The following is a 14,762-nucleotide window of genomic DNA, read 5'->3' on the forward strand; positions in this document are numbered from 1 at the left end:
TGAAGAATATATGCCTGTTGTCTGAACATAGTATTAATATATATGAGTAATAGATGCATGGTGAAATTAACATGAGATACCAACCCACTGTTGCAAATCGAGCTTTGTTGACAGAGCCATAGGGACCAGCAGTAAAGATATGAGGTCCTTTGCAGTCAACTCCACCTAACAGCAGGATAGCGCTGATTTGGGCCTTGTGCCTACATTTAAAAGGACAAAAAATATGTATTTTAGTGTTGTGCTGTCTCCAGTTTTTGATTATTAATTAAGAGGCACTGGTGATTAATTGAGTTATTGATTCTCACTGGTCTGATGGATATACATTTAGTTAAAATACAATTTTTTATGTAGTTAATTTTTATAAAGAAATAATGTGCATTTATATACTTTTTGTAATCTTAAGAAAACTAGTTAACACTGTTGTGAGAGTGTTTCTAACAGGCTGATAGAATGATGGCAAACATTTTTTTCAAAGGTGTTCACGGTGTCTCTTGGAGGCATGATTCTAGAGCAGGAGTTTACTGTTGGTGAGTCTGGTAGCACCTTCATCTATGGCTATGCAGATGCCAAATTCAAGCCTGGCATGACCGGAGAAGAGTCTCTCATTTTTACAACTAATGGTACAAATAATTGCAGAGTTCATTTTATATGCTTTGATAGCTGTGGTCACTCCCTTTCCATCAATCTGTCGCTCTTACTCTACTTTCTTTTACACTGTGCTGTTTGTCTCAGTATCACAGAATTATTAACTCAAAGTTATTTATTATTTTCCCCCAGCTCTTACATTAGCTATGGATAGAAACAATGTAAGTCGAGGCATTGTTCATCTTGCCATTGTGACGGAGAAGGGTGCAGAGTGGCAGCTGATTCCAGGTAACACACTGGCCGTTCTACAGAGATTGGCTTAAGCGCCAACATTTTACCTGTTGTTGTTTTCACTTGTGTGTTTTCTCATGAATTTTGTACTGTAAACAAAATTATTAAAAATGGCAAAAACGTCTCAGGTTACGAATGTAACCATGGTTCCCTGAGAGGGAACGAGACACTGCGTCCTCTAGGGGTCACTTTGGGGAACACCTCGTCGTGACCCATGTCTGAAGCATACTTTGAAAACCGCCAACGTGTTGGCCGGCGACAGCCTCTGATGTCACTACCGGAGCGACTATAAATACGCGCCAGTAGGACCCATCACTTATCTTCTTGTGAAGCTTGCGTCCGAAGCATGGCAGGGAGATAGAGGACGCAGTGTCTCGTTCCCTCTCAGGGAACCATGGTTACATTCGTAACCTGAGACGTTCCCTGTCAAGGGAACTTCGAACTGCGTCCTCTAGGGGTCACTTTGGGGAACAGTATACCCACGCTGCCATGCTGAGGGGAGTGCAGGCCAGAAACTTGGCAAACACTAAGTACCAACTCTACCATTTCACTGGGAGTTGCCCCTGGGACTGTTAGATGGCTGTCCATGACATTATCCCTTATGGCCAAAGGCCTAAGCTACATACCCAACTTACCTGTAGGGCCCCGGCCCGGGGTAGAGCTGAAGGCTTGGAATCACGAAAGATTCCTTTAAAGGGATACGGCTAAGAACCTAGCATGTTCTTTACCAAGTCTTGCCTGTCACACAGGGACTACCGCTAGCTTTCGCAAAAACTTGCCGAATGAGCTGTCTCAACAGTTCTCTAGTAGCAACGCCCGACTCAAGAAAGGGCACGAAGCAACCGCGCGAAGCCCTCACCATATAGGATTTTAGAAAGAACGCAGAGTACTATCGTGCGAACTTACCACAGTGTGGATTTCAGAAAGTGTGCAAAGACTTCACGTGCACACTTACCATAGCATGGATTTTCAAATACTGTTCTAAGGAGGGGCTCTTGTGGCAGTCTGATAGAGCAACTCATAGATGGAATGGCCCAGGAGCAGAGCAATTGGAGGAAGAAATGTACAGATGAACCATGTACCATATACCATGAACCTGTACCATGGCGTCCAGCCCCAGTGGAGCTGGATGAGTCAGAGGAAGCCAGACGGGATAGTGCGATACTCTCGAGTCGCACACAGATCCACCCAAGTCTGGCCAACCTCTCCAACTCTGCTTCATCACCTCGGTGCGAAGGCGCCATTCCCCGAGCCTCAGCCACTGCCTCAACAGGATGTCTGCTCTCACCGTGCAGCTCAAAAACAGTATGTAGTACTGGAGCGCTCTGGTGAAAAAACCGAGCGTTCCGTCTCATATGAGAGGAGAACTCCGAGCTCAGAGTAGCACGCTCATAGGCGACCCTTTTTTTGGAAAAAGGGGAGCGCTGCTAAACTACCACGAGAATTGACCAAACAGCCCCTCATGTTGCGGGAAGCGATGCTTGAGGTGTATAAAAAATACACACTGGCTGAATGAAGCCCAAGGAACCCAGGGCTAATCATCTTAAGAAAGGGAACGAAGTGGAGCGCGTAACCCCTATAGTACAGGATTTCAGAAAGTGCGCAGAGTCTTGCGTGCACACTTACCACTTATGTGGATTTCAGAAAGTGCGCAAAGTGTTCACGTGCACACTGACCACCATGTGGTTTTGAGAAAGTACACAGGCTTAGCGTGTGTACTGAAAGATTCCTAAGCATCGCAGAGGCGCTGGATCGCACGGGAGAGGCCAGCTCCAATTTTCCAAACCTCAAGCGAGGGGAGCATCACCTGAGGCAGTACATACAGAAAGACTTCCGTAACTCACCTCCACCTTCCCATTGGATGTCGCTACGCGGCCAGGAGGCCCCTCAGGGTGACCTGGCCAGACATCCATGAAATTCCCTGCAGTGCTGTGCCAGTTCTGATGATCAGCCAGGCTCCTGCCGAAAGCCTGTGATCTTGGCCACCTCATACCAGAGCACGAGGCCGGAACTGAGCACTGTAAAGGAAACTCACAGAGTTTGTTGACATATAACCACCAGCAATATAACACCCATAAGCAGATAAAGAAAGGGTTACATACTCACCCACCCTCCTGTACTGGAGTCCCACTCACGGGGCGCCCCCTTTTGGTCCGGACCATCAGTAAGGTGGTTACTATGAATATAGGACCAACCAAAAACATCATAGGTCCAGCATAGGAGACTGTTATGAGAGAAATTTTCCACCTAACCTCAATCAGGTGGAGAGCTGGTGGTTACAGGGGAATTAGGCAGGGGAGGATAAAAGCAGAAGTTAAAAACATCCAAAGGAAATGAGTAACTACTAGGTATCGCTCTGATCCGGACGAGAACGCTGCCTCGTCTGAATCACATCCCTCAGACCCTGCTTACCTCTTCGTGACCCGCGATTCCTCTTGCCCCTGCCCTTAGCGCAAGCCGCGACACTAGCCTTCTGTGCCCGTCTTTGATCCTCAGATCGAGATGGGCCAGGACCCTTTTGTTGTTCGGGCTCAGACCTGGACCTTCATGGAATGAAGGATTTAAAGGCAGCTGAGCACGTCCTTGCCTCCCTGAACTTTTCGACCACCATCTCGACGGAGGTACCGAAAAGCTCAGAAGGCGAGACCGGAGCATCGAGAAGAAACCCCCTTTCTTCCCTCCCGATGTCTGCCAGGTTCACCCACAAATGTCTCTCCGTTACCACCATGGCCGCCATAGACCTACCCATGGCGGAGGCGGCCTGCTTGGTAGCACGGAGAGAGAGGTCTGTGGTGCGACGCAGCTCGGCTACCTGGTCAGCTGAAAGGCCCTCACCTGTATCCAGGTCCTTCAGCAGGTCAGTCTGGTAAGCCTGAAGCACTGCCATCGTGTGCAACGAAGCCACAGCCTGACCTGCTGCTGCGTATGATTTACCATTTAAGCGGGATGTATACTGGAGGGGCTTAGATGGCAAAGAGGGAGATTTAAGAGAGGATGTTTCCCCCACAGAGAGATAGCTAGCCAGCGTCTCTTCTACAGGGGGCATCCTCTCATAGCCATTTTCGTGCATGCCCTCGATATTAGCATAACTCGTATGCTGAAACCGATGGATGCGAGAGGAAAACGGCCTCTTCCATTCCTTTTCGACTTCTGCATGTAAGTCAGGCAAGAATGGAAGGCTCACCTGGGCTGGAGGGCTATGGTCAGACAAATAACGCTCATCGAGGGGACCTCGCGACGTCACTTTTCTGGCAAGCTTCCATGGCAAGTCTAATTTTTCCGTGGCGTGATCCATAACCTCTAACAGCTCCCCATACGCAGGGTAGGAGAATTGAGAAGGCTCAGCCTCAGCTTCTTCGCCACTCACAGACATCTCCTGCTCTTTCTGGGTAGAACCCAGCAGAGCACTAACTTCAGTATCAGAATGGGTTAATGACAACGCATCTTCCTCCTGAAGTTTACTCTCGTCTGCCGCCGAAGAGTGTGAAAAGAAAAGTCCCTCTCTACACTCCTCAGCGAGATCCACCTGTGATCCCCACGAGCTCATTCTCCTCTGTGCCTCGGCAACGGCGTGTCCTGAGCCGCAGGAACCAGATGGCTGTCCCTCTTTCCTCGAAAAGAGAGACAAACGAGAGCGGAGCTTTTTCACAGAAAAGCGCTCGCAGTGCACGCAGATTGCTCCCTCAAGGACATCGCGCGCGCGTGCTCTTCACCCAAACAAGAGACACAAAGACTGTGTGTGTCATCAGGTGTCAAATACCGCTGACACGGATGCACACACTGTTTAAACGCCTTGCTAGTGGATGCCATGATAACAATGATAGATTGCTCTTACCGTTTTGGCTCGTTTCTCAGATGCACGCTTCAAACAAAACAGTCAATGAAGACGAAGAATATGAGTGACGGGTCCGACTGGCACGTATTTATAGTCGCGCCGGTAGTGACGTCAGAGGCTGTCGCCGGCCAACACGTTGGCATTTTTCAAAGTATGCTTCAGACACGGGTCACGACAAGGTGTTTCCCCAAAGTGACCCCTAGAGGACGCAGTTCGAAGTTCCCTTGAAAGGGAACATAACTTTTGTGTTACTTTGTGTATGAGTATGCTTGCAAACAGTCTGCCATAAATCCATACATTAATTTGATATTCTTTGTAGAATAAAGACAAAAATATCTGGCAAATGTTGTTGTTAACTTTATATTATTGATGTTATTGGAAATAGCGCCAGATGATGTTCTTAGATATGCGTATATGTTCTGTTATTCTCACAGTTAATGAATCCAGTCCTCTATTCAGTTGACATAAAAAATATTCACATTTAAATTCAGCATAGAGAAGACCTGGGAGTTGAGCTCTCTGAAGATACATAGGAAAAGTGTTTACAGGCCTGCTCCGTCAACAGCAGACACCAACTGATCCAATTCACGGTTGTTCATTGCGTGCATTACACTGAACCAAGCTGCGTAAAATTTTCCATTCTGTTTCACCAAAGTGTGACAAGTGTGAGGTGGCAGAGGATACAACTTCTCATGCTTTCTTGTTTTGCCCTTTATTGTCTGGATTTTGGTCAAGCATATTTGACTGGTACTCCAAAGCTTACAATAGGCCTCTTCCACTGGATGCAGAACTTATCTTTGGTTTTTCACAGCGCACCTTTTGCGCTGTAAATAAGACAATAAAACATGGATATAATTTTCAGTTAAATATTTTGAATATAATTTGTTAGTCAAATTTAATGATTAAAAATGAAAACATTACTAAATATGGTTTCACTTTGCCTGTATACTTATACAGAGTGGTATAAAAATATGTTGGTGTTACAACATATTCCATGTTGCACCATTCTCTGGAACTTCAAGAACTTCAATTAAATCATTGTTTAAAATAAACTTTAGTTTTAACAGTTCCAACATACAACAAACTGTATATTTGAATAGTTTTGTTTCTTTTAATAATTAAGCACATTGCACAAATGGTTCTTTAATCATATCTAGGTTCTATAGGGCACTAACAATTAAAAAAAAAAGAAGAAAAGCACTAAAAGCTTCTCTGGGGAACAAAAAAAAAAAGGTTCTTCAATGGCATATCTGCAAAAAAAAAAAAACGTTTTCCCTCACCACGTATTTAAGAGACTATGTGCAAAATAAGGTAATGACAGAATGAAAACAACTAATTAAAAATAAAAATGGTTGGCAGGTGGTGTCAAATGAGGACGCGGGTGAAGTCTGCGCACAGGAGCGCAGCTCACTGTCATGAGGTGTTTGCACACGAAAGTGAAAGTAGTCTGGTGAGTTGTCTTAGCTCAACACATTTCTATCAGTTTTTGAAGAACTAACTATACCGCTTAATGTCGCACATATGACCCCTTGTGACCTTGTCACAATTGACAGTGAAGACTTGGAAGAGAAATGCATTCTGGGAAACCAGCTACCTAAATTGTATGATCCTGATATAATGGCACCATCCAAAGCAGCGAAAGTGTGAACAAAAATTATGTCTCATGCATGTATATGGTTTAGCATTAAAAATGTTCTTTCTTTATTTTTCATTGTGCAATGTTCATCTTTAATATTTTGTAAACTTTGATGCACCTTGTGCTACAAAACCTGAGAACATGTGGATAATTATAAAAAAGAAATGACTAAATTAATTTCAAATAGATGCATTTTAATATACAGTAAAAAGCATATATTGACATAATACACATAAATCAATTTTGACTATTGTTTTTGCTATGTTTTCATTGACTTTCAAATGAGAGAGGCTTATTTAACATTTGGGGTGTTCTAAGTTCACTCAAAGATGACAAAAAGCAAAACATTAAAAGGAAACAAATTCTGTTATGCTGCTAATTTTTATAAACAGTAATGTATTCTTGGAAGATGATTAAGAACCTCATTCCTGTTCGTCCACCTTCTCATCAGCTTCTTTTTCCTCAGTGAAGAGCCTCTCTCTCAGTTTATAGTAATTTCCTTTGTTCTTCATGAGTTCCTGATGAGTCCCTTGCTCCACAACCTCCCCTTTGTCAATCACAATGATCTGGTCTGCCCTCTCAATAGTTTTCAGCCTATGTGCAATCACCAGCAAGGTCTGGTTGGGATGACGGGCCAGAGCATCTTGAACCTAAAATTGGAATAAAGCAATATAGGCATTTAAAAAAAGTAGGTGAAAAGTTGGAAATAAGTATCAATGGCCTTCTTCACCTTCATGTTGTTTTAAAACTTAAAGAAGATATTTTGAAGAATGCTGGTAGCCACTGACGTCCATAAAAGTCAATGCCTACCAGAAATTCTTTGGTAAACAACATTCTTTTAAATATTTTCTTTTTTTCTGTAAGCAGAAGAAAGAAACTCAAACCAATTTGGTACAACATGAGGGTGAACAAATAATGACAAAATTTTCATCACTATCCCTTCAGTCTTAGAAATACAGATTAAAATACTCTTATTAAACCTTAGAGGTGTCTGTCCCTCTACTGAACTTCTATCGCCGCAATAGGTCAACAGAGGATGCCATCTCAACGGCACTTGACCACCTGGACAGTCAAAACACATATGTGAGAATGCTGTTCATAAACTTCATTCTGCATTTAATACTGTAATCCCCTCCAAGCTGATCTCCAAGCTCAGCCAGCTAGGGAAGTCGTGGCCTAATGGTTAGAGAGTCGGACTCTCAATCGAAAGGTTGTGAGTTCGAGTCCCGGGCTGGCAGGAATTGTGGGTGGGGGGAGTGCATGTACAGTGCTCTCTCCACCCTCAATACCATGACTTAGGTGCCCTTGAGCAAGGCATCGAACCCCCAACTGCTCCCCGGGCGCTGCAGCATAAATGGCTGCCCACTGCTCCGGGTGTGTGCTCACAGTGTGTGTGTGTGTTCACTGCTCTGTGTGTGTGCATTTCGGATGGGTTAAATGCAGAGCACAAATTCTGAGTATGGGTCACCATACTTGGCTGAATGTCACTTCACTTTCACTTTCACTTTCACTTGGAATCAGCACACCCATCTGCAACTGGATTCTAGATTTTCTGACTAACAGACCTCAGTCTCTTAGAAAACACAAGGCTGCGTACTGAGCCCTCTCCTGTACTCCCTATTCACCCATGACTGCGTTCCTGTTTATGGCTCCAACACCATAATCAAATTTGCAGATGACACCACGTGGTAGGTCTGATCAAGGATGATGATGAGTCAGCCTACAGGGATGAGGTGCAGCACCTGGCTGTGTGGTGTGCCACCAACAACCTGGAACTAAACACCCAGAAGACAAAGGAGATCATTGTGGACTTCAGGCAGACTAGGAGTCATGTACAAACACCCATCTACATCAACGGAGCTGTAGTGGAGCGTGTGTCGAGTTTCAAGTTCCTTGGCATCCACATCTCTGATGACCTCACCTGGTCCCTTAACACCTCCACCCTGGTCAAAAAGGCACATCGGCACCTCTTTTTGACCATTTTGAATCTTTTAAGTTACCTGGACTGTCAATGGAGGGACAGAATCTTTCAGATTTTATCAAAAAATAATTTGTGTTTTGTATCTGTGTTTCTGATGGGTTTTGAAAGACCTCAATGTGAGTAAATGATGACAGAATTTCAATTTTTAGGAGCTATCAATTTTAAGGATTCACCATATTCAGAGGTTGTTTTGAAATGTTGTGGAGAGGAGGTGACAAAAACACATACCATGCGTTCACTTTCAGTGTCCAGGCTGCTGGTGACCTCGTCCATTATGAGGACCTGAGGTTGTCTGATCAGAGCTCTGGCGATAGCAATGCGCTGCTTCTGACCTCCAGAGAGAAGACAACCACGCTCTCCAACATCTAGTGCACATCAAACACAAACAGTTACTTACTGTATGTCCATAATGATGTATAACTGAAATTAACTGAAATAATATGCCAAAACAAAGAGAAGATACTGTGATAAAATACTCTACATTTGAAAATATCCAGAGAGATTCAGAACAGTACATGCATGGAGGAATAATTCTTCATGTGTACCTGTGTCATATCTTTTTTCTAGTTGACTGATGAATTCATGGGCATTGGCTTCTCTGGCTGCATCCTCCACCTTTTTCTGATCATAGTCTGTCAAACCGTAAGCTATGTTGTCCCGGATGGAGCCAGAGAAAAGCACGGGGTCCTGACCCACCATGGCCACCTATGGCACAGATGAAGAAGGAAATCAGGATCAAATGATTCCACAGTGAACATACTCTAATACAATACCACAACCAAATGACTGTTACCTTCTGGTGTAAATACTTGTGCTGGTAGTTCTGCAGTGGTTGTCCGTCTAACAGAATCTGTCCCTGCTGAGGTTGGTAGAATCCCTCCAGGAGACTCACACAGGTGCTCTTCCCCCCTCCTGACATTCCCACCAGAGCCGTCATCTGACTCGGCTTCAACTCCACAGAGAAGTTCTGAACACATTCAATCAAACAATGCATGTTAAATACAACAAATATAAACAATAGGCATACTATATATTAATGTGCAAATATATAGGATTTATAAAATATAGAGATGTTTTACTAAGTGACTAAAAATAAAAGGAACTCAAAAGTTGGAATAATCAAATTATCTAATTGGGTTTGTAATTGAAATGAAACTAAGAAACTTCTTATTACTAAACTAAGAAACTTTCTTATTTATTGTTATAATATATGGTGTATGACAGCACATTCTGAGTCTCTTGTACCTTGAGAGCTGGTTGATCAGGTCGAGTTGGGTAGAAGAAGGTGAGGTTGTTGAAGTGGACGTGTCCAGCCAGGGTTTCAGGGTTTAGACTTCCATCGATGCTCACTAAAGGCTTTCTGTCCAAGTACTCAAAAACTTTAGCGGCTGCACCCACAGAGTTCAGCATGTTAGAATACATGTAGACAAGACTCTGAGGAAAGACAGATCAGGATTTCACAGACTGCACATCATACATTTGGATTCATATTATTTGGATTCAGTTTCTTTATTACTAAAACACTAAAAGTGTTTTTTGTCTTGATTAATGTATATATATAGTGGTTGGACAAAATAATGTGAAGTGTGAGGACCTGAGAAATAGCCTTTTACCGGTCATTTTACAATAGATTTACACAGTTTTTGAATATACTCCATAGGAATCCATCTGCCACTTGCTTCGGAGATGTTGGAGGAGCAAATTAGCTTCTCTTCAAAACTATCCATATATTTTTTTTAATATTCAAGACAGGTGATTGGCTGCCAGGGCAGACTGAAGTTCATTGAGTTCAAATTCATCTTGGTGCTCAACTGTCCATGTTTTATGATCATGACACCATTGTAGCATTGGTATCTATGATTAAAATTGGTAACACTTTATTTTAAGGTATCCTTGTTGGTGTTACATGTTACATGTACTTACTATAATAATAATAATAATAAATTATGCATAATTACATGCAAGTAACCATAATCCTGTACATGTAGTTAATTAATATTACTCAGTACTTACAGTAAATGTATAATTACACTGTAACAAGGATACCTTAAAATAAAGTGTAACCTTAAAATTTTAACAGTTGCATCTCTTTAGTGGATGTTGGCTTTGTGAAGTTCTCTGTGGGTGTTTATTGGAAACAGATCTTGAAGGTGAATATAGAGGTTTGTTGTCACTGCTGCTGAAGTGTGTCTTTTGGACAGAATCTTTCTTAGTGTTTTATGTCCTTATTCACTTTTAGCCCACTATTAATCGTTTTAGCTCATAAAGTCTTGCAATGCTTTATATGCAGTCATAATCATAAAGACAACTGGGTTGTTAAGGTTACAGATGGTCATACTTAACAGGCTTGCATGATTTGTCTTTCTTGGAAGTCTGACAAGTCACCCACTTCACCCATTGCTTGTACTAAACACTGCTGAACACAACTTATACTACACTGATTTATGAACCTAGAAAATATAGATATCTGCGTCCACACGAAACTACATAACCGACACAAAACAATGTAGTATACATGCCAGACCAGCATGTGGCACTGTAATTCTGCCACAGAGATACACTAAAAACGGAGAAGAATACTTGGACTATGTGGATAAACCTTGCACGCGGTATACAAATGAACATGGAACAATACTTCTATTAATCTGCGTTTTTGTTAATTAATAAAAAAAACAATCGTTTAGTGTTTGTTCATGGTTTTGTTGCTGTTACGTGATAAATATACGATTTAAATATATCCACTCTGGGACCCGGTTTCAAAAATATCGGTTTCACTCTCCCAAAACGCCGGATCTGTGTGGACGAAACGCCTATAACGATACAAAATGTACACGTATACCGCGAAACGCGTCTCCGTGTGTAGGCTACTGGGCCTTATGCTGCGTTCAAGTCCTCCTTGGACGTTCGTAATTACGATGTTGGGTGCGTTCAAGTCACTTTGTTCGGAATAAGATGGCGGAGTACCTTCTTTTATTATAATTTTTTTTTAAAAAGCAGTTCGCGAAATACAACATGCCACATGGCAAATCAAATGATTTTCCACCTATAGGTTAAAAAATGATAGGATTTTCCCCCCAGATTTCATTAACTAGCTGCATTACAAGAACGTAACAAATTTAAGTTTATACAACATCTAAAATATTGATTTCAATACAAATTTACCATCAACAACAGATGCTGCATCCATCAATTCCACCATGTTTCTCGTTGACATGCCCCCAACTCGGAAACTCTGAGCTTAAAGAAAATTCTGAGTTTCCCACTCATAATTACGACTTTGTGGTGGCGTTCATGTGTGCTTAACTCATAAGTATGATGCATGCGACATGACTTGAATGCACCATTAGAGGAAATGCACAATAATTCTTACACCACAAAGTATGTGAAACTCTAAAATACCTGACTTCCTCAGTTCAGATCTCAACTAGTTCCATTGGTATAGGGCTTAATGCAAAAAAATAAAACAGAGGCTATACAAAATTAGTCCATACCCTAATGTATGATCCCAGGTTACCCTGGTAGAGGATGAAGGACACAAGGTTGCCTGTACTCATGCATCCTGATTTGATGAGCTGACGACCGTAGTACATTATCAGAACTTGAATGCCTAATGACATCACCTGTTAATAAATATTATTCAATTAAAAATGAAAGCCACATGCTCAGATTGATGATGCAGAGAAACATTACTTACGATCAGAATGTGGACTATGATTACTATGTGATATATATCTGACTATCTACTTTATTTATTGCATACTTAAGCTACTGTACCTATATTAGGATATATTGCAATATATGCTAACATTTTATTTTACCATAATGTAACTATTGGAAAATATATTAAATTCAATTATATACAAGGATAGAATCCTAATGCAGCAGACTCACCCGTCGCACTAACAGGTAGACTGCTCTCACTGTATCTCTGCGAGTCTTCAGGTTGTGAGTGTCTGTCAATCGGTTGTCATAACGACAGGCTTCACCATGTTCCATGTGGAAGCTGCGTACAGTCCTCACCCCGGCAACCGCTTCTCCTGCTGTCTCATTGGCTCTGGCCACCGAGTCCTGAACTTCTTTTGATAATTGCTGTCCAATGAGATGTTTCAGAAATTCAGAATTCAGAAATGAAAAAATATAATACAAAGAAATTGATACAAAGAAAGTATTAGACAAGAGTAAGTTCTACTTGAAGGCTTATTCTTATGAAATGTTAATGAAATAAAGTTTGAGCAAATGTAGAGGATAAGAGTCAAAATGAGATCTTACATTTGAACATTTGTTAAACTGGATCAGTGGTGATCTAAATGTGCTTCACAATTACTGTCATTTCAGCTCTACAGTGCTATATTATATTTAAATCTGACCTAGTCAGTTCATCTGACCTCATAGTGTGTGTTGTAAATCTTTTGAGTGATGGCAATCAGCGGGGTTTCGATGAACGTGAGCAGGGTGAGTTTCCAGGACAGGCTGAGCATCAGATACAGGACACCGACACTCTTGATCAAGCTGCGCAGGAGGATGTTCACATTCATCGCCACTGATTGACTCATGAGCTTGGTGTCGGTAGATAGACGTGATGTCAAGTCCCCTGACAACAGGAAAATATCACAGATAAGAGATGATAAAGGGAAAACTATGATTAAATTGAATGTAGGATGTAGGACTTCTTTGGACAGATGTCACTGAGAACTTTTAGAATTTACATTTAGAACAACAAGGCCTAATTATTCCTACCGGTCTTTTTATCCTCAAAAAATCCTATCTCCTGTTTGACCAAAGCATTAAAGAGCATGAGGCGAACTCTCTTGTTCAGGCTGGACAGAGTGCACATGAACAGACCTCCACGCAACCCAGAGGACAAAGAGCTATGGACAAGGAGAATATTTATTATTCCACACAGGGCCTATTGCACATTTGAACATTTGTTTCTGACACAACCATTAAACTAAAAAAAAAAACGAGTTTAATAAGACTTTCGGTACCTGCCCAGTGAGAGGAGACCCATTAGAAAGATTGCTGACATGAAGCTGTTTGGTTGGTAGTACTCTTCTCCCAGGATGTCTATGACCTTTCCCGTGTAGAATGGAATGAACATGTCACCTTTAAAATACAAAAAGATTAAAAACCTGTTTTTGAACTTACTGTTGAAAGGTCGGTTTACAAACACCTCCACAGCTGAATTCATACTCACATATGACAGCCAGAGAGAGAAAAACAAAGGCTCCACTCAGCAGAGGCGCATCGGGTTTGGAGTAACGCACCACTCGCATGAAGAGCGCCCGGTTTCTCTGCTTCTTCTCCGCGCTTTCTGAGCCTTCATCAGTCGCGCTTTTAGCGCTTGGAAAGCTTACTTCCCAGAACAAACACGCTATAAGTGTTGCAGCTGTAGAAGCAATAGTTTTTCCAGGGCAAGACAGAGAACCGCTCCAGTTTTCCGGCTGAGTGTTCATGAGGAGCGTGAGGCCGCTTTCATAAACCGGACACATCAAGCACGACACGGCCACACAGCGCCGCACGGTCACCTCACTCCAGCTGCCGAGCAGAAAACACCGGAGACAAATCCACTTCACAGCCGCCACGAGCCACAGCTGAGCAACGAGAAACACACTGCAGCTACTCTTTATAAACGCGTTTGAGCTGTAATGTAGCACACAGCTCATCACCAGATCCATGAGCAGCGCTTTAACATACTGCAGTTTGAGCTCCATCACGCGACGTTTATTTATTTCTAAACACAGACAAAGAATAAAGGAGGAATACGTGTTTTTATCGGAGACGACAACGTATAGTCCATGTTAGACTCTTTCACATTCGCATTTTCCTCTCGATGATATGAGATAGTTTCGGTTTCGTTTAGACCTTGGGGATTTCCTTCAGGAGTAGACTATTCATATATAATTAGGGCGAATATTTTTTACCATCTACTTTCAAAGCCCAAGTCAGAAGTCGAGCAGAATAACAACAGGCTATGTAGCTATAAAAAAAGACTTTCGAACTAATAACAGACATAAAGCATGCCTCATATTGCCAAAACTGCATAGTTACCATGGCCCATGAATATTAATAAGGCAACATGACTTCAGTGCACAGTCTAGACCATTGGTTCTCAATTTTATTTATTGGTGCTGCTGCCTCCATAGAAAACCAGAAACACCATAAATTGTCTTAACTTATAAATACACAACAACCCCCCCCCCCCCACCCCATACACTCTCAAAAATAAAGGTACAAAAGCTGTCACCTGGACTTTACCTTATCAAGAGGTACACTTTTGTTCCTATTAGGTTGTAATATGTACACTTTAAGTACTAATATGAACATTTAATATACCAAAATTTACCTTTTAGTTACAAACATTTAATTACAAACAGCCCCAGTGACAGCTTTTGTACCTTCTGAAAGTGTACGCACACATAATTAACATTTCTTAA

At 42.1% G+C, this 14,762-nt stretch overlaps 1 protein-coding gene across 1 annotated transcript; it reads right to left on the bottom strand.

Moving 5' to 3' along the window:
- Nucleotides 1–6,669: 6,669 nt before the first annotated feature.
- Nucleotides 6,670–14,233, bottom strand: LOC132145012 (antigen peptide transporter 2-like). The gene is made up of 11 exons (XM_059555686.1): nt 13,523–14,233; nt 13,314–13,431; nt 13,066–13,196; nt 12,714–12,919; nt 12,220–12,417; nt 11,820–11,948; nt 9,574–9,762; nt 9,122–9,295; nt 8,874–9,033; nt 8,557–8,693; nt 6,670–6,997 (listed from the first exon to the last, which is right to left on the bottom strand). Exons 1-11 carry the CDS (start codon nt 14,037–14,039, stop codon nt 6,770–6,772), a joined length of 2,187 nt encoding a protein of 728 aa, XP_059411669.1. The 5' UTR covers nt 14,040–14,233; the 3' UTR covers nt 6,670–6,769.
- Between the last annotated feature and the right edge of the window lie 529 nt (nt 14,234–14,762).

Source organism: Carassius carassius, chromosome 8 (genome assembly GCF_963082965.1).
Source record: "Carassius carassius chromosome 8, fCarCar2.1, whole genome shotgun sequence".
Classification (NCBI taxonomy): domain Eukaryota; kingdom Metazoa; phylum Chordata; class Actinopteri; order Cypriniformes; family Cyprinidae; genus Carassius; species Carassius carassius.